This window comes from Ammospiza caudacuta, chromosome 8, assembly GCF_027887145.1.
Source record: "Ammospiza caudacuta isolate bAmmCau1 chromosome 8, bAmmCau1.pri, whole genome shotgun sequence".
NCBI lineage: Eukaryota > Metazoa > Chordata > Aves > Passeriformes > Passerellidae > Ammospiza > Ammospiza caudacuta.
The window spans coordinates 37,236,326-37,262,449 of NC_080600.1; the positions used below are offsets into that span (position 1 = coordinate 37,236,326).

Consider the following 26,124-nt stretch of genomic DNA (forward strand, 5'->3'; position numbering starts at 1 on the left):
GTAATGGGGTTAGCACAGGTGTGGCATTGCAGGCAAAAGAGTTTGGCGTCCCACAGTCACCCCCTCTATGAGTGTAAAAGAGATGGCACAGGTTTCCTTAGATCTCTCAGCTTTGCCTGTTTCAGTATTTGCAGATTGTCATGCTAAATACCTGACATGGGCACTTTTATCTTCATGCACAACTCCTCCACGTCTATGAGCATCTTCTGGCATCTATGAGCATTTTCAGCATACAGCTCTAAAAACTTGTTTGTCTCAGTCATCCTTTGAAAATATTAACTAAAAATAAATCTAGAATATAATCTCCAACGAATTTAAATCCTAGGTAAAGCAAAAGCAATTGTTTTACAGCATCTGGCATTTATGCTTCTCTTTCAGTAGATTTTAGTTTATAGATTTTCTATGGTGAACAGATTTGTGCTGATATCCTGATAAACATTTCTGACAGAGGACCTCAGCCACTTACAGCCCTCACATACTAAGCATGAAGCAACACAGGATGATCCCACAGAAGCTGAGTAATATTTTAACAAAAAATCCATTATAATTGTTCTGGATTCCTTCCTCATGCAAATTCGGTGAAATCAGGGACATGTTTCTATATGATAACAAGTTTCTACCTAGGATGTCATAAAATTCCTCCAATACTTTTTGTTGGAGAGTCTGAATAATCACAAAATGTTGTGATACTGTGATGAAGAGATAAACACCTTTAAAATATATCTAATTGTGAGTATTGTCTCTAAAAACTGTATTTTTATGACAAGATACATTCAGTAAATGCAGCAAATATTCATTCTTACCACAAGACTGCTGTCCAGAGAAAGTCTTTTCCCAAATTCCCTTTTCTGTAGCTGTCTTTTTCTCTCCATAGCTGCAGTTATTTGTTTTCCTTTTGATCGACTAGAAATGTCAGGCTGCTTTCAGCATCACTGGAAGAAAAAAAAATTAAAATATTTAAATGCTTATTTCAATATCCTACTATACAGTTACTGTCTTTCATCATTAACTTTGTAATAACCCAACAGCTAATAACTTTGTGTTTCTAGTAGGCTGTGTTCCAGGAATAAATGTTCTGTGCCAAAAAATCTAAACCCTCCAAACAGAAATATTACCAATATGTTTGGGTTGCTTCTCAAAGACAGACAGAAAAAAAATAAATCTGCTACAACTGCCTTTAGCATTACACCCATGTTTCCATAGTCTTTTAAACTGGGCAGGGAGCTGAATTTGCAGAGCCAATGAATCACCTGAGGCTGGGCAGGGGGAGGGAAACAGTTTGTTTCACATTAATTGCACTCCTCAGTAAGCCCCACTTGTTGGCACATCTGTGCTGCTACTGGGATGTACAAATTTTGGACCTAATCCTGAAGAGTTCTAAAAGCTTTCAACTCCCATTATCCTTAACAAGAGACAAATGCCCTCAGCACTTTCCTTACGTTTTTAAGGTCAAAGATTGCGCTGTAGTAATCAGACAGTCCCACTGCCTGTACAGAACAGCCAGGGAACTCAGCTCATAAAGCTACCACAGAGGGAAATCTTTCCAGTTTTGTAGGGTTTGATAATTCCCTACAAATTAGGGGGTGGGCAGTGGTTTCTACTAAAGCCAAGCCACAGCTTAGAAGTAACAACTACCAGTTCTCTTCCTAAGTGTTCTTGTTGCTATGTGAAAGTTTCAGCTTCTATTTTAAGATATGTAGTGTTTGTGATACAGGAATATGGGCAAAGTTAATGAATCTATTTGGGTTGTACAGAAGTAGTAAAATGACAACATAAATCAGAATCTAGCCTAAATTAAGGCAGGCAGATACAGAGAACCACGCACAGAAGTTTTCTCTTGCATCTCATACTGACTGTATTTACTGGATCACAGTCCCACTGACTGAAAAACAAGACTTGGAAAAGAAGATGTGTGTGTTTCTGATCCTTTGTGCTTGTTGTGAGCATCAGCTTGGGTCACACACAGCCAGGTGATGCACAGATACCTCTGCTGCAGGGTAGCACAGCTGGCATTCCCAAAAGCAGCCTTGCCCATGCCCTCCAGACACATTTGCATGCCTGTGGACAGACCCGGCTTCTCACGCACCTGTGAACGATCCCATCTGTCACTGTGGGGATATCAAGCTGGATAAAACCTTCACGGCTCTTCCCCCAAGCTGACCCCAAATGCTCTGCCACGAGGGCACACAGGGGCCTAAACGTGGGCCAAGCACAGGCTGCCTGCAAGGAGAGCAGGATGCCCCAGGCCCAGCTGCTGGAGCCAGCTGGAATCCAGAGCGCTCCCAGAGGCACCCTGGGATCATTGGGAATGGCGTGGGCATCACACTGGGGCTGCCCTTTTAAAGCACTTCCTTTAGCCCTGAGTGCTCCAGCTACCAAACCGTGCAGTGGTGAATCCAGCCATCTATTGAACAGCACCTGGTGGTTCCTACACTTCTTTTGTTCTTCTGGTTTATGCTCATGCAATACCAGAATTCAGGCCATTTTCTTCCAAACAGATAAAATTTAACCTCTCTATATATTCATCTAAGCAAAACATGCAATAAGAACATGTACCTACAATAGTAGGAAAATCTGTTATTGCACTGTGCTCATTGCTGCCTTGTGAGGTTTTCTTCAGGTTTACCTATGAGCCCTTCCTTGCTTTTTTTGTAGCTGCAACCCTAAAACTACACATGCTATTTAATTCAGCTAATAAGGAATCTCAGTGGTATGATATCACATAATTCCTACTGTTTCCTGATTAGTGAGCAAAAGAAACACTGCAACAGATTTAAATAAACACAGCAGCAATGTATTACACAGTTTGTGTGATTAGGCCAGAAATTAGCAAACAACCTTACGTAATCATTACATCATTCTGCCGAGCAGGCATCATGCCTAGAGAGCATGACTTCCACCAAGGGAGGCTTTGCTGAGCACAGAACCACTCAGGAATGAGCCAGTGAGAGCTACAGCTGGAGCCAGTAATCCCCATGGAAGGTCAAGTACTTAATACCAGTTAAGTGCCTGAAGTTTCTGTCTGCAGGTGGAGACGCCCCAAATTCTAGTTCAGAAGTAAAAGCAGGAAGGATTATTATTAATTATTCCTATAGTTAATAGGTTGCCCTGAGCACTTGAAGTGCCAGGTAGTGTAGCCATAACTAGCACAGCACAAGGACCTACTCATGCACTGGTGCAGCAACTCCGGACCTGCTGGCTCCACTGCTTCCCTCACACACACCATGGGAGCTCCCAGCTCTGCACATTACCTTGAGCAGGCTGTCACACATCTATCTCTCTGAAGAGTTAACCACCTAAGGCTAAGCACACAAAGTTTTGAATCACAGGTAATTATCAGACAAGATAATACAATACATCACCTGTACCAACATATGTTGATGCCTCAAAGTGCCCATCTCAGGAGGCCTTTAAAGAAAAATGATCAGCAGAGTGAAGCACTTAGGAAAAACACAACAAGTTTCCGTCTTGGAATGGTCATTTTTGTGCATCATACTGCTTGTCACAAATAAAAAACAGCCCTCCCAAGTAAATATCTCTTCCTCTGAGACCAAACAAAAGACTAACAAAAACTCTAAATGGAGCTAACATGTCCACTGGGAAGCTCAGCAGAAGAGAACAGCTGTCCAGATGGAACAATATTGGAATGCCAAAGTGCTGAGAACCAGTTTGCCCAAACATCAGAAATACTATTTTTGTACTAGCAAGAGAACAGACTGTAGAAATTTACCTGCCTTCCCTGACCAATTTGCTTGTCAATATGTTTACAGCAAAGACCCCAGTGATCAACACTCAGACCCTGATGATCCCATTAACTCAGAGGAACTGTGAACTACTGCAAAGTCACATCTGATTTATGGTGTCTTCACCCGTGCTGCACTCAGACATTTATATTCCTGAATCTTTGGGGGCTCATCTTCCAGTTCTTTGTGCTGCAGGAAATGTTTCTGCTGTAGGACTCTTCCCTAAGGGGAAGTTCATCCATGTTGAGCATATGGGGGCAGGCTTGGTTTAGAGCACTCAGGGATGAAGGCTGCATCCCCAAGAAGTGTATGAGGATCAGGCTAAGAGAATGCAGGTCCCAGATGTTTGCCCAGTGTTTGCACTGAGCTCAGGGCTCAAGGTTTTGGACACAGAAAAAAGTCTCAGAGGAAGACCCAAGTGTGATCTTGCTTCAATAGGGTATTGCCCTCACTGCTCAGGAAGCCAGCAAGCCAGAGGCATCAGCTTGATTATATATCCTAAAGTGCAGTATTTTTAGCACTCAGTACAAGAATGTTCCTTATTTCAGGAGATGGCTTGAAAGGTATGCCCTGGAGAAACAGTGTGATTAACACAGAAAAGCACTCTCTAGAATCTATGAGAGAAATTTCTTGGATTATAATACCCTCTTCGTTTCTAGTAGTAACAAAGGATGATTGATGTATATAGCTTTAGCTGATGAAAATGTACAACATCAAATTCCTCGGATAAGCATCCAAGATATTTTCAGGCAGTTTGAAGCTGCAGTCACATTTCAACAGAGTTATGCCAACATATGCCAGCTGGGAGCTAGCATGCAGTATATCTGTTTGGTAACTGGAAAGGGTCTGTATTTATTTTTCTCTTACAAACATGTATAAATTGAACAGTTATGACACATGACAAAAATGGCACCTCTGCAAACCAGCACCCTTTTGTTTAAATTCAGGGTAGATGAAAGGTATCCTCCCCACTCTTGGCTTTGCACAACTTAATGCTGCCAAAAGGCAAAACACCCCTGGGGCAGCAAGGTATTCCCTCTCAGCAGCCAGCTTGTCTTTCCCAGGTGTTAACAAGAGGAGAGGATTTGTGGTTTGTGGAAATCTAACTGTTGGGTAACAGAATGAGGCCAGAGTTACACAGTGATCACCTTTAAATGCTTTTTCTACTCTGTTAGCCCTGCTTGCTTGACAGCCAGACTTTAAGACTGAGAGAAAACAAGCAGAACTGGTATTATCCCTCAGCAAAGAGAGTAATATCACTGGCATAGGTCAGGAAACAGCAATGAGAAAGTAAAGATTGCCATCAAAGCAAATGTTAGAATGAACAGGTAACCTAAAGGTGAAAGATTTTATATCTCATTACCAATCTGTGGAGTGATTCAGTTTCCTAGTAACCTAATTGAATTGAGCCTGTCATTTTGTAGCTGGGTTTCTTTTGCCAGCTCTGGTGTTAACATCAATGTGCATGCACTGGTGTTTGTTGTGGTCTTTGCAGGGAAGGTATAGTCATACAGTTTGTCAGGGCCTCCCAGAAGTGGAAAGAAAGAAAAGATTTCAGTATTAGAGTTGGTGTTTGTTTAACAGATCAATGTCCAGCTCTATAAAATCACTACATTTATCTTGCTAGGCATAGGCCAGTAAAAATATATTAGGTTTATACTAGTGAATTTGATTATTTCCCTTGGTTTTTTGTTTTTGGGGTGGGAGGTGTCAGTGTTTTCCTTCCTCTAACAGCAGAGTATTCAAACAATTCTGCCTAGTCATTAAAAGGCAACTGTGAACATGGTTTCATTTCCACACCCTTATCTCTCCCCACTGTGGTATTTAGCTTGGTCACAACTTGAAGTGACAAAGCAGAAAAATAATTCCTAAATTATCCCTTGAGTTGGTGTTTCAAAATTCAATTCTTGGGAAATAGAAAAGCAACATCAGCACTTCTGCAACCTGACACTTAGCTAAATGCCTTTTGTTTTGCCCAGTGTATTTCACAGCAGCACTGTGGGCAGGCCCTGCCTAATGCCAAATACTCCCAGGTATTTGCTGAGGCTGGTCAGCAGTTCATTAGCACTAATGTACATGTCATGCACTCACACCCAGTGGATTAGGTTGCTATTTAGATTAACAAGCTGCATTTTTGCAGACAGGGAAGGAGAATGTGCCATGTGCCAGCATTAATGAGTTAATTTAATTAGAAAAATTCCAATGCAGGAAGCTAAAATGCTTAGATGAGTAGAATATTATGGGAATTACAAGACAGCAAACACAGCACTGCTGTACTATTCTGCCTATATACCTAGATATTGACTGGCTTTGGAATGCTGTATTAAAAAAATGTGTCAAGTGGTTCTGAAATACCTGGGCAGAATAAAATTCTTTTCCAGTTCTCTCTCTTTTTTTTTTTTTCCTGTGGAATAATTACTTTTCATACATCCCAAATTTCTTACAATCTCCGAAGTTGTTACAAAGTTTATTGGAACTGTACAGGCAGTGCCCAGAGTCAACTGTGCCCTGCAAGTTATTTTGTGACCCAAAACACTCCCTAATCCAGTGTCCTAAAGTTCTGACTGAAAACTTTCCAGCAGTCATGGAATCACAGAATGGCTTGGGTTGAAATGAACCTTAAAGAGCATCTTGTTCTGACCCCCACACCATGTGTACGGATGCCAACTAGACCAAGTTGCTTCAAGCCCCATCCAACCTGGCCTCAAACAGTGTCAGTAATGGGACATCCACAACTTATCCATCACCCTTTGAGTAAAGGACTTCTAACACCTAACCCAAATCTGTCTTCTTTTAGTTTGAAATCGCTCCCCCTTATCCTACCACTATCTGCCCATCATGTACCAGGCCATGACAAAGAAACCCCCCAAAGAAGCGTGGGAAGGGCCAGAGCTACACAAGGAACCTTCTCAGCTTTCACCTTTCCTTGGCAGCGTGTTGGACTAGATGCTCTCCTAACTATCCCAAGATTATTTGATTTTTGTGATTTTAATGAAGTACAATGACACTGACGCATGGCAGTCTACAAAGGGTTGACTCATTTCAGAGTCAAATGATCTCTCCTGCCCTTACCCCATCCCTCAGAAGGGAATCAGTAGAGCACATAAGATGGTCTCATGCAATTTCTGGTTGGTGATCACTTGCCAGCAAAGAAGAGACTCAATAGCATGTTCTAGAAACACAACATTTGAAAGAAAGCATGCCAGCTCTAAATTCCACCATGTTTCAGCCACAGTTTGCAAAACATATTTACACTTTCTTCATGCAAAGTAATCTTCCATTTATTCAGCAAACTAAACAACCAGTAAAGCTTTCTATTGCACTGCACTGAGGATTTAAACAAGTTAAGATTAAGGGCTTAAATCCAGCAAACCTATCACTGTGCTCAAAATAATACCAAGAATTTCAATACATGAGAAAATAAAGAATATGGCATTAAAGATGCTATTACTACGACAGCTGTCAAGATGAATTGCATGAGAAGCATTTAAAAGATTTATATCTCAGTATCTCACCAGGTTAATTAAATGGATGCATGCATTCATTTAAGAGGATAAGGTGGGTTGCAGTGACATAAAATGAGAGGGCTCAAGATTATATTCTTTCAGCATTAACAGGAACGAGCTGAACCAATATCATTTCTGTATTCTGTAATAAGCATGATTCATCCATTGCCATTTTCAGCTCTCATTTTCTTTCTGGCAGAAAAAAAAATACTATGAACATTTATAGACTAACATAATCAAAGCTTTAACCTTTTCAGTGTTTTCTATTTGGATTGGCTGTCCATTTTTATCATAGGATTTCAGGGCCATGCCTCAGGGAGGAGAGGAATTGCCAGTAAATTACACCAAAGAATGTTGAAAGGTCAAAGGATTACCCTTCCCTGTTTGCTTTTATGGGACATATGAAGCATTCATATAATGCAATAAAATTATCAAGACAAAAATGATGAAAGATAAGCAATAGAATGCATGAATCTGTAGTCAGGACAGCAGGGGAAGAAAAAGGAGACATTATAGTGTTATCATCAATAAAAAACAGATTATGACAATGGTGTTTCTGTATCCTTAGCTTCTGCACTGAAATCAAATCCTTCAGAACACTCTAAGATCTGTAACCAAGACAGAGATATCCTAGCATAACTGAGGCTATTCAGGCTGAAGGAAACATTAGATCCAAAGCTCCCATTTCTTGGCTCAGCTTCTAACCACCTATTATTATATATTATTTATTACCAAATACCATTATAAAATATGTGAAATAGGTTATTATGTGGTAAACACGGACTCCCTTAGTCACTGAGCCTCTTTCAGCAATGCAAGGCTGTTAACCTGCAAAAGGCATGTTCTGAACACATCAGCAGCTGCCTCTGGGGCTTTCAACACACATTTGTCTCCCCTGGGAACCACAGCTGAGCTTAGTCAGAAATAGTCAGTTCCAGGCACCTGCAGAAGCTGAACTCCAGGACCTGAGGAAATTTCACTGTTACTGTTCACACACCTACAGGGTTATGTGATGATTTTGAGGCTCAAAAGCAAATGCCCCATTTATATTCCAATAAAGACTCCTCTGACATCAACTGGATGTAACCTCTAACCTAGTACATCATTAATAAGGTTAGTTATTTCTCATGGTAAAGTGGCTGGCTGGCAGCAGAGACTCAACAAAAATCTCATCAAACATTGAATTACAAATCTTCTTTAGAGGCAGCGACATCCAGTTCATCTAATATGTTACAATATTCAGAAAATAAATGCAATTAAATCCAGCATCCAAATCAGTTTGATAGACAACTAACTGAAGAATTTAAAACACATAGTCGAATTCTCTATGTTTTGCTCAGTTTGATTTTTGTTTTCTTCTCATTTTTTCTTTTATTGGTATAAATCAAAGCACTGCTCAACAAAGTCCAAGAATTTCAGACCTACATGTAAGATCTGCATCAGGGTCTCTGTTGTAAGCAATGGTGGATTGCCAATTCAGTTTTTGAAACTGGAACTAGGAGCTTTTGAAATGTGCCTAAAGATCCATCCCTCTCTGAGGCAGATGCACTTCAGTCAGCATCTCTTTTGCCTGCCCATCTGTTGTAATCATGGTCCAGAGGACCACTAAAAATCATCAGTTCATTGTGTGCACTCCACCCCTCCCACCTGCACTGCAAAAAGAGATGATGGGGTCTGTGATGGTCACAGTATCCCAAATAAATGCAACTCCTTTTGGTCCTCCTTGCCAGCAGAGATTAAAGGAATAAAAGATCATTTATTTTGTGTGGTATTCCAGCTCAGTGGATATGAAGAATTATTAAACCATCTTAACATAGTGTTCAGACATCTGGTTTTACTCCTCTGAGCACTGGGTAGCACTTCAAAATGTTCACATGGCTCAAAGGAAAACTCCCTGTAGAAAGTAAAGTATTGTAAAAAATATTTCCTTAGTTACTAGTAACATGTTCAGTATCCAGCCCTGTGCATCCTTAGATAACCAAACTCATTTGCATCAGAGGGAAATGTCAGTGTCTAGGCTGCAGAATTTGCTCCTAATGAATCTGGGGCTTTGTGGGTTGTAACACAGTGTCTCACATTTCACCTTGCTGTACAGACACTCCCAGTGGGCCAGGGGCTGTCCTTACATTACAGGCAATAACCTCATGATGAAGGTATTAGTTCAATAACAGCCCAGAAAAGAAGGGGGATCAAGCTCATAATCCCATTATGTCTTGTGAAAAATAAGGGAAGATAAGGTAGAGTGAAGTGCATGCCATCTCTCTACGACTTGGGAAGGGGCAGCTGAGAAAGGGCTCCACTCTGCCATTTGCATAATGTGAAAATATCTCCTCCACCACCCCACCATGACTAAAGTCCACCCTGGGGAAGAACAAGAGGGGAAAGAGCACTGAACCCTTCGGTCCAGAGCAGAACTGAGCCCCTGGTTTGAAGGGATGGACTAGCAGGGAGCACAGCAAGAACTCACAGCCCCAGTCAGCTGGGCAGCTCCAGGTGCTTCCCACACAGAACACCATGCATATTTCTACGAGAAAAAAAAAAAAAAATCGTGTATTACTTATTTTTCTGTGCAAATGCCTTCAGAGCTCTGTAAATCTGTGCAGTTAGGTCAGCTACAGGTCCTTGGACTCTGCAGCCATCTCTGTTCACTGCTACGGACAAGATCCACAAGAGATGTGGTACCAGGGCAGAATTTGGAGGTGCCAGAACTAATATAGCTTGTATAAGGGGCACTGAATCCTTCAGCTGGTTGCCCACCTTTTCAGCCTTTGCAGAAATTAAAAGACTATTCATATTTCAGCTGACCTTAGGTCACCTAAGGATGACCTAAAAGAATTCAGCTCCAACTCTCATGCATGCCTCAGCAGTGTCTGTACCTCATGGTCACAGCAGAAAGGTGACAGGGTACAACTCAGCTCTACCACCTTCAGGGTTTTTGTGGGATGTATTCCCTACACACTGATGAGAATACATAAAGAAAAACCCCAGGGAGATATCCCAGCCAATATAGGTTCACTTTATTCTTACACAGCAGAGCATGTAGGACTGTGGGATATCAAGAGCATAAAATTGAAAGGAATTGATACACATTGATTGAATCCACCTTCAGCTTATGGCCAAGAAAACTATCAAGGAGACATTAAAAGTGAATGATGTTCTGTCTTCATGCATATTTTCTTAATGGTGACAGAACTCTGCACAGTGTTGGCATACCAAGCAGCCCTCCACATCTTATCCCTGCAGTTTTAGGACAATCTCATCTCTGTTGCTGAATTCAGCCTGAGCCAAAAGGATAGAGACAAACTTTATGGAATTCATACAATTGCAGCAAAGATGATTAAAGTATTGAATTTGGTGGAGAATGAATAACCAGTCCCTTCATTGCAGCTTTAAACAATGACAAGAGGAGACTAAAATGTCAAGGAATGACCATCCACACAAGTTTGAGGGACATATCCTAACAGTAGGGACAGCAAGAAATTGATTAGGTTTATTGACAGTAGGCTGAAAAGAAATAAAGAAGGGGAAATGATGCTGAGTGGCTGAAGAAATTACCTAAAGTGAAATCCAATGTAGAGAATCAAAGGAACACTTGTCATATGAAAAAATGGGGGAGGATGAAGTACAAAAAAACCAAAACACTGAAAGTGAGAATGTTGCCAGAAGTGAGATGTTCAACAACCCTGATGAGGAAGAAAAGTCTTTTTGTTCAGCGTCTCTGTACTTTGCTGTAGTTCATCCACATTAAAGACAATTAAAGGCTTTTGCATTTGAAAAAATGTTACTCCATCCTTCCTCCCCATGCCATCAGCTGCTGGCAGTGCTTATTCCAGTTCCTCAGTGTGAAGACTGTTAGTCACACACTGATTTCTAATTTCTCCATCTGCCAGAAATGTAATAAAAATGTAAATTAAAAAAATAATACTTGATTTCCTACTTGAAAGGTTCATAGCTCTTCTATGTTTTATGTAATTCTCTCAGTCTTTAGCTCACCTGTGCTCATCTACCAAGTGAAATGTCAGTGCCAATATAGACTGCCATTACAGATAATAATCCAACACTCTGGGATTATGGATACAATACTATCCAGAAAATATTAGAAAGAAATGAGCTATACTATTAGGATTCCTTAATCTCTCTTTCAAGCATCTGTCCATTTTGAATGCAAAATAAAAACAGTCCAACTAAAAAGAAAAAAAACAAAACAAAAGAACACAAACCAAACCAAAACTACTGGCAATTTTTAAGTCAGTTTTTCACTAAAATCTGAAAGATGTCTTTGCTTTTAGAAACAACAGTTGGGTTGGTACAGAATTTTTCAACCATTTTTTTCTACAGAATTCATGTAATGACTCCAAGTGGAGAATTTTTACCTAGGTTATTTCTTGGAAGCAATGCTATGCAGATTTAAATAAAGCCTTTAAGTGTATAGTTTATGCACCTCTCTAGACTTGCAATCACCAAAGTTATTCAATATTTCTATTTAGCTTAAAATTCAGCTGGGAAATAAAAAGTATTATTAGTATGGAAAAGTGTTAATACACTTGCATGTTCTAAATGATCCACTGTGAATTTGAAGACTAAATATAACCTTTAAAAGTTTGGGGTTTTTTCTATATAAGGTTTACTAATTCAGAGTGGATTGGAAAAAAAAAACCTGTTTTGAGTAGAAGCAAGGAGGAAAAGGATATGCTTGGTTCATTTCAGGTAAGCCCTAAATGTTTGCCCATATTTTGAGTTGGAGATTTAGAAAATTCAGTGACTTCTCCTGTCTCTGTTTCTCCACTGCCCTGTGAATGTAGTAATATATGTGTCATTTATTGAATAAATCCTCTTTGTCAAAGACTTTAATAGTGAAACTTTCTATTAGTGCTGCTTCTCTGTGTCATTACTCTTCTCTATCTACCAGATGTGCACATCACTATAAACTCAAACAGGAGAATAATCCTCTCTCCAAACCCTGCTCTGTGCAGTGGAAGACAGTCAGTTTTCATTCACATCTTTACTGTTCTGTCAAAATTAATTTGATGGGAGAAATTCAGCTAGAACTGAATTAAAGCCAACAAAGAAAATATTCTGCCACCAAAAGCAGCTACATAGGTGAGACAGATATCCTCTACTCCCTCCACAGATTTAAACCCATCTTCCCTGCAGGGGAAACTAGGAAGCATTAAAGCAGCATTAAAAAAAATAATTAGGGCAGGCCCATATTTTTCTTTAATAGTGAAGGAATTAAGCAGGTTGCTGCAGTCTTTAGTGCTGTTCATCTTTGATTTTCCTTGCTGGCTCACATGAATATTACCTGCAGCTATTGGAGAGAAGAGAAACTCTGAATGAGACTCCAGGAAAGGGAAGAAAAAAGAAAAGAAGCCAGGTGGGGCCTTCATGGGACTTCTTGCCTAAAGGTGTGCCCCAAACACACAAGTTTCCCATCCTTCCCCCCTTCTTGGATGAGGATCCTGTGAGTTAAATCTCTGCTTCTGCCTCGATTCACAGCTGGCTGAGCCACCACATCCAAGCTGAGCATGGCAGGAGCTAAAGGGATCTCTCCTCAGCTGGGGCTGGTTAAGTCAGAGACCTCAGGAGGGGTCTCAGTTCTGCTTCCCAGAGCTATAAACTCTTGAACTCTGCATCCAAGCTCAGAATCCCCAGTAACACATAGGATCCAACCCTGGAATTCAGGGAAAGAGGAATAAGTAAAACAGGTAAAGCATAATTCGTTTTTAAGCAAACAGCCAGTGGGTAAAAGGGACATTCAGTGTTTTTCTGGGGAGACAGGACCCATCAGTAAGATTTGCTCCCTGCTAGGAGCAAGGAAAACCCTGCCTAGGGTTTGTGGCTGTGTACCTTAAAAACCATTCTGTTCCCAGGTTTGCACCCAAAACTATCATCTAGGTGATAAATTCTTGGCAAGGTTTTATTAAAGCTTTTTCTTGTGATGGGAGAATTTTCTGGTGATCAAAAAGAAAAGCAATTCACTTGATTAAAGAAAAATTGGTAACTATAAATGACAGAACAGGTTTGTCATGAACATCAGGATGCATTCCCAATCAATAGCATCAGGACAGAACTGCAGCTTAAGGGAAGGAATTCACTAGTTTTAGCAAAGCACATCATGAAATTCCAGACAAGTCTACAGATTCTCAAGCAAAGAGACAAGCAGAATGGTCAACTGAGGCCTTGTAGATTGTGCTACCCTTGTCAGTCTTTTGGTGGTCTCTTTCATTTACTGTCCAACCTCAAAATCCAGATGAAGATATTGGTTTCAAAAGTTAGAGCTAACAGGCAGTGACATAACAGAGAGCTGGTTATTAAAATGTTACACCAGGTTTCATTTTAATGCTTTCCTTCATAGCAGCAGGTGTTAAAAATCCTTAATGACTTGGCCGAACCTTTAGTGTTTTATAAGTTTTTCTCATATGTAACTGCAATGAGAACCTGGGCCTTTTACCTCCAGCACAATATGGGCATTAGACAGTTTTCATTACTGATAATTGGGATTTTAGCATTTTACCTCTGGATTAGTGTTTCAAACTCAGATAAGGTTGATATTGAATAAAAGTGATTTCCATCAGCTGGCTGGCTGCTCAGTGACCTCTAAGAAATATTACAAGTTGGTAGTGGACAGGTGTCTATATGATTAAAATACACTTTGCAAGCACAGTTGGCACCCTGGAATTTTCTTATTAAGAATCTATAATCTGCTCCCCCCAGCTCATAAATTCAAAGTATTCAGGGGCACAGAGATGTCATTTAAAGACAAGGAGGAATACAGTGTTCTTTGATAATCTCACAAACAAAGTACCTCTGTTTCTAGAGCGGTTTTGAGTCCCTGGACAAATGCTTTTATGCACTGCAAAGATTATCAATCACACTATTAAAATTCATTAATTACACATTAGGTACCAGCATTAAAAATCAAATAAAAACCTAAAGTGCTGTAGGCTCTCTATCAAAATCTCACAGCCAGCACCATGTACGGTGTTCACTGTAAAGAGAAGAATACACACAGCACCAACAAAGTAGAATCATACAGGGTGTCCCACATATGCATGAACCAACAATAATTGAATCAATAATCCCAGACATCCACAGAGAGCTCAAGTATTTTTGGTAGTAAAAAATGCTAAAATATTTTTGGCCAGAGAAGGTGAGCCCAACCTCAAAAAGAGGTGTTTCTCTGGCTAGGAATCAAGGAAACAGCTTTGTGTTTGAGGAGGATTTGGGAGATGGGCTGGGGAAACATCACAAAACTTTATGGCTTTTGAATAACCAAGCCCATAATTCAAGCCTTTAACCTGTTTCTCTTTAACCCATTAAGAGATTTTGTCTGAGAACATGTGACAAAATATTTTCCATTCATTTTCTTTCTTGTTGCACCAGTTTGGAGCAAAGCAAGTCAAAGCCCTTCAGGCTTAGACCTTGGGGCAGATGCAGCTTCATTGAACTGAGAGACTGCCCAAGACTACCATGGAAGCTTTTGTACACTTATCATTTATTCACATCTGTGTTAGTGAAGGAAGTAGGAAAACCTTGTACAGGATCCAAACAGGGAAAGACACTTTTGTAGAATCAATTCCCAGTGGAAGATGTTTCACCCCTCTGAAGAGGAACATTGTTTGGACTGGCCCTGTTCAAGATGCTATAAGATTTATAAGAACATAAAACAACAGTTGCTAAGTTAGCACTGTTGTGCTGTAGGGGAAGGACTATGGATCCATCCAAGAACAGAGCTCCCAGCTCAACATGGGAACAAAACACAGACAAGATTAATTAGCTCAATAACAAAATAATCTTAATTTTGTGAAAAGGTGAGAGAGATGAACCTCATAAAAAAACCCTACAGTTTTCTAATGGTCCTACTAGGAAAGTCTTACTAGAAAATTCCTCCTAGGAATTTCCTTCTTAAACTGATTTTATCAGCTACTAATTTCGTCTGCAAGTAGCAACTGAAATATAGGGACAAAACCACTGCTAAGCAACTCAGCATTTACCCCTCCAGCCTTCAGTTTAAATCCATTAAAATGAGTCTGCATTTCACATATGTTTTAGATGGAGTGGTTAAAAGGAAGAGGAACATCAGGAATGTGTGCAAAGCCAAGTATTCATGCACCTACTTTTAACACATTTCTGTCACATTGTCCAGCAGAATAGCAATAACCTGTTCAAACTGAGCCACAATCACAAAAAGTTAAAAACTGAAGACAGCCCTGTTAACAAATTGCAGATGCATGAGCCTCATCCAGAAAGACCTCACAAATCAGCAATGAGAGGAAGAGAGAGCAAATCATGCAGAAACTATTTAATCAATGAGTAAAGACAATTATAACATCTGTTAATCCTTTGTGTAGGTTATAATTAGATGCTGAGGAGGAGTAGCCTTTAAGGGGGAGGCAGTGAATCCTTTAACATCTGCTAGAAGGGCAAACACTGTGCAATAAATGACTTTAAATGCAATCAGCAAAATGAGAGCTGAGCAGAGTTCACAAAAGGCCTGTATAAAAGATTGAGGATAACAAAATATTTTGCCAAAGGTCAACTCCTGCAGCACTAGAGCCTGAATAATGAGTTCTAGTTTATAGGCCACATCAAAACCAAACGTGATTGTACCTCTGAAAAACAATTCTTTTCTCATTTGTGTCATTATAGCAAAAGCACATGCTGCTGCTGTATATCACGTCAGCTTAATGACTTATTAGGGCTCTATCTATCAACCTTGAACAATTCAGAATAAACAGGTAGGTGTGATGTATTTTAAAGGCCAGAACTCAGTCTGATTACACTGACACAGAGCTGCATCGCACTGTAAAAGTGATGGGATTCTGATTTTAAATAATTAATCATTCAATAGCTTCTAAAAGATCTAATTATTTACTCATTTTGCTGTTGAAAACAACCATATGGTGTAAGCTGTTCCTCACTGAAAATGTGAGTCCAAGAGGGAGGTGTTTTATCCAGTTTAACATGGCCCTCTACTGGCAAAATAACCCCCCAAAATCTTACCACAGTGTACCATTTCATCAGATCACTTCAGAGCAGCAGAAAAGATCCTACATTTTACAGCAGTCACATCAAATCTTACAAGATAGAGTACAGCAGAGTTTTAGGACTTTGCATAAATTAAGTCATCACTTAATCTCTCCAGAATTCCCTTGAGGAGAGCATTACTTCCCACCAGATGCAGCTCTGGCCATCAACAGAGCTCTGAAAAAACAAGCCAAGTGCTCATATCTAGAGGAGTAAGTAATTTTAGAAACAAATGCAATCCTTCTACTTGTGTCAAGTTGTGCTGTGTTCCTCAAGGATTGCCACTGATTCCCCACAGGATTGATGCACAATGTGATTTCAGTTTGCACTATTAGGTAATATTTAGTATAGGCAAAACAAGCATAATAGAGCCCAGCTGCTAAATAGATACTGTTTGAAACACAAATGCTAGCTACCACCAAAAGTAACTTCACTGCAAAAGAATTCCTTCTTTTCTCCACCATTGCTGAAAATCCACAGTGGTGATTCAATACAGCTTCAATCAAAGTGAAGCAGACAATGAAATTTGCCTCTGTTGTTGCATGTGGTAATTAACTCTTCCTTTTTGTATTATGTCTGAGCAACAAAGAAACAAAAGGACACGGTAAAGTATTGAATTTAACAATTTAGATAACGATGAATTATAATAATCAATTAGCATCGTCAAAGAAAATAATTTGTGACATGCATTTGATTCTGTCCAGACCTATTGTGTGCACACACTATCCAAGGCTGGTTTGGCTCTGGAAACAAATGGGGTTGTCCTGTGGAAAGCTTATCAAACATGCAGTTTAACAGTGGCATTTGTTCTTGCTGTGTGTCAATATTAATAGGCCATATTTCAGCAACATAATTTTTTTCCACTGCTTTATAATCCAACCTGCTTTTCAGGGTCTGCCTCATTCACAGCCCACAGGCAATGTCACAGCCCATTTCCAGAAGCCATTGCCACTGTACAACCCCGTTTATCTGATCCACCTCAGTGCCAAGCAATGGGCACAAAAAAGATTTCTCAGTGTTTTTCACATCATAGCTATCTAAATTTCATGCTGAAAACATCATGACTAATTCATGTAACCATCAGGGGAAACCTAATGTGATTCAGGTTCCTGCATGCTGCACAAACAGTATCAGTAAACATTACAGAACAGCGAATTACAAGTGTTAATGGCTCATGTTCTATTTACATTGTACATTTATCCTGTTTCAGTCATAAAACAGCATATTACATGCTTTAACATCTGAAGGTGTTCTGGCAGCTTTGGCATGGATTTTTCTTCATCATGACTGCGGTCCTGCCCGGAGCTGAGCACGTGCAGAGCCGCACAGGAGCTGCAGAGCATCCTGCTGCATTTGGCCCTGGCTGCACCGAGCTGAGCTCCCCAGCCAGCTGAGATTCCCCCTGACACCTTTGTTCCCTGCCTTTTATCCAGCCCCAGTCCCACTTGTCAGATGATTACAGGCTGGAGTCTGCTCTTATTCCATTTCTTTTCAGATGGTGAGAAAGCCCAAAGAATTGACATTCTCTTGGCAATTGTCCCTCTTAATGCCATCCCAGAATATTATCAGATTATACTCAGTATCTTTGGGCAGATTTCTCAGTAAAAATCCAACGAGGGGATCCCTTGGCTGAAAAGTGAGCTCAATCTATATCCTAATTTGCTACATTGGTATATAAGAAAGAAAATGTTAATGTGAGAAGGAAAATGCAAAAGAGAAAAATGAAAATTGGATGCCCACGGGCTCATCAGGTTTTGAGTGTTTACTTCTGCTTTTAAGGGAATTAGCTGAAGATTAGCTCATGACTAAAGTGGAATTGTACCCTCCTGCTTTGCATTTACTGGGGCAGGATTTCTACTTTCATAAATCTAAACCCCCTAAACACTTATACACAATTCATGTATAAAAAAAATACCATAGGAACCCATGAAATTTTCTTTAAAAGCAGTAAAATTCACAGTAGAATCTGCATTTAAAATTAAAGTGGGAAGGATAACTGGAACCAGAGTAGAGATTTTTAGTCTCACTTTGTCCTAATTATTCTTAAGATTTCAAAGGCTTTTTATTTGCCAACAATACCTTGGTAAACTTTGCATATGTGCAATCTATACAAGTATACAAAGAGATCTATACAATCTCTTTGTATATTTGCCAACAATATAAAATAAACTCTGCAAGTGTAAATAATCAGTTTACAACAGTAGATCATCTTTACTGGCCACAAGGTGACGGAGGAAAGGAAAGACTTGCTCTCAGGAGTCACTGATAGGGATCAAACCCTTTCCATCTCCCTAAAGCAAACCCTCTATCACAACTCTCTGCTCTTCACTCCTGCTCTTGGTGGAAGTTTCTTAGCTCCAAAAACATATTTTAAAGACCATATAATTTTTTGTAAATATTATTTCTGAAAAATGAGGATAAACACCTGAGGAATATAAATATGCTCTTATTTACACACCCCTTTGAAGCACCAAAAGCCTTTGCCATTCCCATGGTATTAATGCAGAGCTAAATTTAGGCTGGTTCCCTCCACCCCCAGGAGAATATGCTTCCATTGCAAGGACAGAACAACAGCTCCTGAATTGCACAGTATCTCCACATGCCAAGCCACATTATAGCATCAAAAAAGAAGAGCTGGACAGTTTTGATCTGCTGTAGAAACAGGGTCACTTGAGAGGGGCATCTGCAGTTGTGGCCCCTCTGACCTTAATAAGAAACCCCAAAAAATCTGTTGCTGGGTGGCACTGAGAGGCCTTGCAAATAAAGTCAGTTGCAAGCAAAACAAACCACAATAAATAGTATAATTCATGAGGAATCCTTCAATTCCTATCTGACTGATTTGTACTGACTTACTCTCATACACTTGCCAATCATAATTTTCTGATTTCAGTCCTCAGAAATGTGCTTTGTCTTCACAAAGACAGATCATTAAACAGAGGTAAACAGTAATAAAAAGTTCCTCATACACAGTACCGTGATTAGGTTACATCCTAGAAAAAGCCTCTACAACTGAAATTACAGTAATTTAGAATGGGCTTCTGGTGAAAGATTGAAATGAGAAGCAAGAGACCTGGGGTTTGTTACCAGCTTTTGAAGTGGGTAAACTATATTTTAATAAACCACATCTATGGACCAGTTTATTCCTCTGTCAAACACAGATAATTCCATGCCAACCACACTAGTTGTCCTGAAAATTAGTTAATCCCTGGTCAGGAACAGAGGTGTGTCCCACACACAGCAGGCAGCACAAAGATTTTTCATAGCAGCTACCAGAATGACAGTTTTTCTGCTCTGATATTTCAGGATGTGATGTGATTCCTAACAAAAACACTCAAAACAAAAATTACAGTTTCTCATATAATTGAGAATTCATTCTATCCAAAAGATATCACATTTCAAAGCACTGTATGATTCTCTCTTTTAAACTTATACACCTCCAGAACTTGAACAGGAGCTAAAAGTGAAAAATAATCAAGTTGTGTTTGAAATACATGCCTGCATAAGAAACAAAACAATTTTTATATAAATCTGTACTAAAAATACAAGGAATTTATATTAAAAATTCAAGTATATATTCAAATAAATATATTCAGATAAATATAGGAATATTCAAATAAAAATAATTAAATTACAAGAGAACAATCTTCAGACAGTCCAGGTTTTGTTCAGTTAATGACAGCACTCAAAAGACTTTTAAGAATGTTAAAGTTTCATCACTTAAATTAAGAGAGAGCCACTTCAGTGCAATCTCATACAAACAAAAGCCAGAATGAAGTTTTCATTTGTCCTGAACCACAGTCAGATGCATGGCTGTAATCACTCCTAACAACTACATACTTGCCGCTCTTTTAATTAAAACAAAACTACAAATAGCAACGCTGACACGCTCCTAGAGAAAATAAGCTTTACAGAGATGATAAAAACACCAAAACAGCAAAAGCCTTACTTGCAGCAGCTCAATCAAAACATGCCAGCCCTGGAGGACTCAGAACCGTAAGAAGTCTTTGCAGTCCAGAAATTCTCTTGAGTTTATCCAGTGTTTATTTACCAAGCTTTAAAAGTCTGTGGTTAGAAGAACAGGGTTAGCTTTCTACACCCTGCACAGCACCAAAGCCCTTCAGTAACAGCAGACATGAAGTTTGCTGATAGTTGGGTTTGCTGCTGCTGTGTAGTTGCTCAGTACTTGTAAATACAAGCTCTGTGGACAAAGTCCCAAATGACATCACAGGCAGCTGCTTATTGTTGAGTCTTTATTAACTGACTGTCAAAAAAGAAAAGCGAGGAGGAAAGAAAAGCCCAAACTATCTTCCCTGCAGCACAATTTGCATCTTAGTAGGAGTTGCAGTGCTACTCACATAAATACTTCTGTTTACCCAACTGATGTTTTTCTAGAATGAATTAACAGAGTTTGCAGGCAAAGCAGAAAAGTAAGAAAAACTTAAACAGCTTCACCGCGTGAAGAGCACAGGGAGAAAAAAAAAAAAAAAGGAAAGAAAAAATAAAACACCAGTGCTGCCTTTTTCACAATTTATCACTGAATTCTCCTAATTCTTTTGGTTTTTTTTAATAATAGGGGTACAAACCTGCCTGGATTTTAAAGCACAGAGCAGAGAACTTTAGTAGGTTGAAATAAAAGTTTCAACTCATACCAGAATTACAAACTACAATCTTTGCAAGACTTAAGACAGCTCAACTTCAGTAACAGCGCACTTTGAAGAAAACCCTCTTACTTTCCAAAGATGAAAATACAAGAAAGCAAGAAACAGCATCAAACATGGTTATTCACAAGGTGCTAAGGGCATAAATACTGACCTTTCCTTCTCAGAGGGGAGGTGCAAGCCTAAGCAGCACTGTGGAGCTCAAACACACTCAGCTCCCAGCGAGGCACGGGGTACTCACTGGAGAACCAGTCCAGCTCCTAATCTGAATCTCTGTCACAGAGTTCCTGCTGAAAGAGAGGGGCTGGGACTCTGTGCCTCGATTTCTCAGAAGTCACTCCTTTCAAGTCAGAACTTCAAACGCCGAAAGAGCAGCAGCAAGGCTTGTGACAGACTGAGCTCTCTTATCTGTGCACGTTTCCACACGAAGAGGTTCAATATTGGAAACACCTGGCCACTCACATCCAAACACTCTAAACTATTCCACAAACAACCAAACAAGTGAAACTTGAGCTCAGGGATGAGCGGAAGCCAAGTTTTCACTGCTTTTTTAATTGCTACACATAAAAGCCTCAACCCAAATTCTGCCTGTATTTACAGAGAGAAAACCAATCTTGGGTCAGATCCTCAGCTGCTGTAAATCAGGCTAGATGCAATTACACACCTGAGCAAGAGCAGTCAGCTGCAAGCTAAAATCCTGCTTTTAGCCTGAAAGAGTGCCATTAAAAACATTTGTGTGACCTTAATAACAGAGTGCCTGGCTTTCTTGGTGCTTGCCCTGAGTGGCACCAATGCCCTGCTGGCACAGTGGGGCTGAGCTCATTGCAACTGCTCATGCAGGCAATTGATGCCCCTGCCACTTGCTGTCTCTAAAATATAAGTTTGTACTTTTGATGGAGATCTTTTGTAAATCCCCTGCATTTATTCCTGTGGCTAATCAGCCTGTAGCACATGAGAAACACCACACTGTGTAACTCTGGGTTATATTTACCTCCCTGGCTCAAACACACAGGGCTGTGCTCCTCTTCTGTTGTACACAGCAAGGTATCTTTCTCATTAAGAGCTTGCCAGTCTGATCCAGGAAGTCTTCAAAACACTGTGAGGATGAAGTGGGCTATGGGAGTAATAAGTACTAACACATCATATTGAATCAGATCAATTTCAAACCATAGGGCTTTAGTTCCAGCTTCACAAGGGCCATTTAAGCAAACATGAACAAGGCCCCGTGCTTGGATACACATCTCCAGAAGGCTTCAGCTCTTTCCATGAGAAACAAGCCCATAAGATCAGCAGAAGAGTTAGATTTTGCTTAAATCTCTCGCAGATTAATAGTGCACTTTCTCAGACAAAGGATGAAATTAATTTTTTCTCCTGCCATTAGAAGTAGTTATAAAATTTCAAAACACATTGAAGGTTACATTAAAGCTCTCTTGATGACCAAACTGGTTTTCTCTGAGACACTAATTCAGACAAACATGTGTAGAAGAAAGGAAGAGTATACAGTCATAAAAGAAGGAAACCACTAGTTTAATTGAAAAAGCCAAGTGCTTAATAAAATAAAAAAGGATGAGCCTTAAGGAAAATTGCAGCCTGTTCCCAAGAAAAATTTATATTATTTAGCAAAAGTTAGCACTTACTTCATTTCTTAGGGTATGTTAATGCATCTCCAGGCTAAGCACACCTGAGTGAGCAGGACCAGGACAGCACACACACTACTCACCTGTCTCTGGTCAGGCAGCACTGCAGAGGCACTGACTTGAGTTGCCTGAAAGCAATTTTTCTGACTTTTTCAGAAGTGTGGTTATTGTAAAAATAAATGCACAGCAAAACGAGTACTGAGATCTGTGGGTTTAACCAGCGAGTTATTCTTCCCAAGAGGAGAATTGCCATGAGGGTGGACAAACAGATTTTGCATTCTTCAAATTACAGCACTTATTAAGGGAGTGGCCATTAGCTCACCCTGTCAGTGCACTTATCCATCTAATTTCTATTCTAAGTCATAAGATATAGCTGCTGGCTGTGCAGATACAGCTTATTTTTGGCAGGAATGCCATGAATTTTGGTAGAACAAAATTAACAGCAGAATTCAGTCCTTTACTAGCTGCAGGTTGAGTGAAAAGATTAAGAAGTCAAAGTCATGGGCTGCAGTCATTGCTCCTGGCCTGATGTGCAGTAGGCTGAACTGATTCTTGTATCTGAGGAAATAATTCAGCTTCCTACTGCCTAATTTTTGATGAGCAGACAGGTAAGATGAGACATTACAAGCTGATCTAAAGGCAGACAGATATTAGGAAAGCTTGTCAATTAACCTCTCACAGTATGGCCAGGATCTCTTAAAGACCCCATGTCTCATACTAAGACCAAATCCATGCTACTTCAGGTTTGCTATCCACATTTTGACTTTACTTTGTAATTAACTTAAAAAGTTCCTCCTCACTGAAGAATCCAAAACAAGGACATCTTCCTTGAAAATGCAATAGTTGGCTGGGATTGAGTCACCTAAACTGCACCTTTACTGAAGCATGCCAGAATCCCTGAGCTTGTGATGTGAGCACTTCTTACCAGCTCAGGAGCAGAAAACAGCTTGGACCAGGTGTCTCAAGGTTCAGTCTCTCACCACAGACCCCTAAAGCTGCAGCAGAGGTGCCCCACAGCCTGAAGAGTTAAAAGGCAGCTGGGAAGAGCAAAGAGCTTTTTCCCTGAGAGATTTCCCAGAGTGCTGAGAGCTCTGTGTGGTTCAGTGCAGCCTCAGACAACCAGCCCATGTAAAACCCTTGTTTTACTCTCTAACCACTGCTGGGGCAAGGACAGACAAGCTGACAGGCTGAAGAGCAGTTTAATGTAGGGCAAAATTGCAGGATGTTAAAATCCCAACAGATTTTAATATGATAGAATATAAAATCCTGAACTCTTATATTTCTAACCAGTAAATACTTAGATCACTGGAGTACAAATTTAAAAATAAAAAACAACAAGTTAAACAAATTGTAGGCTGCAGAATTTGCCCTCTCTGGAGTTGCACATGGTTGGAGGTGTTGAGCTGGCTCCTAAAATATCATGGAAATTTCTCCAGTGTACTGAAGAGCAAAATGTTCTTTGAAAATTACTATTATGCTCACTTTTACCAAGACAGCTATGTCCTACAAAGCATGTACCTACAAGAACGTGAGGTGTCACAAGTTAACACAGTAAACACTTTCCTGGGCTAGCTGGCCAAGCAGATAAACAACTGGCAAGTTGAAAAAAGTGGAGAGAATAAAAGGAAGGGTGTGAGGGCAGTAAATGAATCTCCTCAGATACTCACTGTCAAAAACTGGCCTTCAGTTGAAGCAGTTTGGTTGGCTGGTAAGCTTTTGATCACAACGATAATTTGGTTTTTAACCTTGCTAGGTGATTTTTTTCAAAGCTTTTTACTTCCCCTGCATGTCAAGAATAGGGAAAAGGTCCTTAGCAAAGGCAGGTTTTACTGCTGGAACAAACAATAGCTCTCTCTTCTGTCACATTTATGTATTTAAGCTTCAGAGAAAGTGGCAAATAACATATAACAACAGTAACTGTGTTCAGATTGGCCATTCTGCTACATCAGGGTTGGAGATATCATCAGTCTGCTTTGTCCTAGCCAGTTGTGCTCTCCATTCCTGGCACTGCCATGCTGCCCTCTCCAAGAGCTCCCAGACAGCTTCTGTAACAACCTGCCTGCTCCTCAGCCCCTGTCACTGCAGTTAAAAAATATTATATTCTACCTCCTGGAAGGGCACCTTTATATGGAGACCTTTAACTCACATCCCACACTATGGGAAATCCTGTCCATAAGTGTCAGGATGAAGCCTTGACACCCAATTCTGACACATAGGAAAAAGAAAGTCTAAAATGAAATGTTCAATCTAGCCTTTTCAGATGAGCTGAGAGTTAAAATGAGCATATACGATTGCTCCTGCCACAGCAGTGATTTGCAATCAATTTCTAAATCATTTTCAGTGCCATAATTTTTGCTTCAATAGAATTCTATGAAAAGCATTCATTGGAGAAAATTGATGGGATGTCTTTAAAGGACATTGCCTTTCACTACAAATTGCCTCATTGTAAAAGACGATATTAAGCAAATCATAAAAAGTTTGTTTTGAGCGTTTGCCACTTGAAACGGGAATCAGTGTGAAGAAGCTGAATTTTTGAACTACAAGGGAACTCATAAATATTGTAAATATAATTACAAAATAGAAGCACATAGGACTGGCTCTCCTTAATTCCATGGCTTTAAGTCATTATTCCTTCTTTGCCTTTCCTGTTGTTTCTGGAATCAAACAATTGATTCAACCACCAGTGACCTTATCCGGAATTAATTGAAATCAATGGCATTAGTGGATTCTGGAGCAGGCCCAAAACCAATGCATGTTGAAGGGCTTTTTATATCCTTAATCACACCAGTAAGCCTCTGCAAATTCAGATTCCAGTGGATCCAACCATTAAATCAGTCCTGCAGTGTTTAACTTCACATATGGACAGAGGTCCCTGCTGGATATTGAAAGTGGTCTCTATTATGAGGACAAGGTTATTCCCATAATCTATTCCTGATGAAAGCATGCATTTGCCCAGGTGTCAGGGATCCAGCAGGGCTGGCAGCTGATGGCAAGGCTGACTGATTTGCTCTCTGCTGCTGCCTCCTCGGACATGTCGCAGTGTGTCAGCAGCAGAGGTAGCGCCTTGTGAAACACACATTCCTCTGATGCAAGCATCTGGCTTCTTGGCAGCCAAGTCGTGACAGGTTCTGCAGCAGCTGGGATGGCCCCATGCTCTTTCAGATGGTTAAATAGTCTTGTTTTTCAGCCTAGCTGTTTGTTTTCCTGCTGCACTCCTGGACAGAAGCCCATTGGCCCTTTAATCAATGAGCTGGCCGTTGGGTGGGAGTAATCAGCCACATTTCTGTGCATGTCAGAGCAGAGATTTTGCACAGACACTGCCAGCCCTACAGCCCTGCACTCTTGACTCCATGCTTAACCTTGTCCTGCTTATCCTGACACCTAGCACACCAACATTCAGTCTTCCCAAACTGAAAGAAAACACTTCGTCCTTTAGTCATAGGATTTCCTGGATTTCATAGCTCCTGCTTTGTACAGAAGACAGAATTCAGATCAAATAAGAAATACAATTTATTTATTTCAGATGGCATTATAAACTGTCCTCCCATGTGCA

General features: G+C 40.1%; 1 protein-coding gene across 1 annotated transcript in view; it reads right to left on the reverse strand.

The window, feature by feature from the left end:
* Positions 1-20,354, reverse strand: part of NCKAP5 (NCK associated protein 5) — a 363,982-nt gene extending 343,628 nt beyond the window's left edge. Inside the window, exons 1-2 of the mRNA XM_058809518.1 lie at positions 20,223-20,354; positions 804-932 (exon numbers count right to left, since the gene is read on the reverse strand). Of these exons, the coding sequence (XP_058665501.1) occupies positions 804-872 (69 nt within the window). The 5' untranslated portion in view covers positions 873-932; positions 20,223-20,354. The remainder of the gene's footprint in view (positions 1-803; positions 933-20,222) is intronic.
* Positions 20,355-26,124: the final 5,770 nt, after the last annotated feature.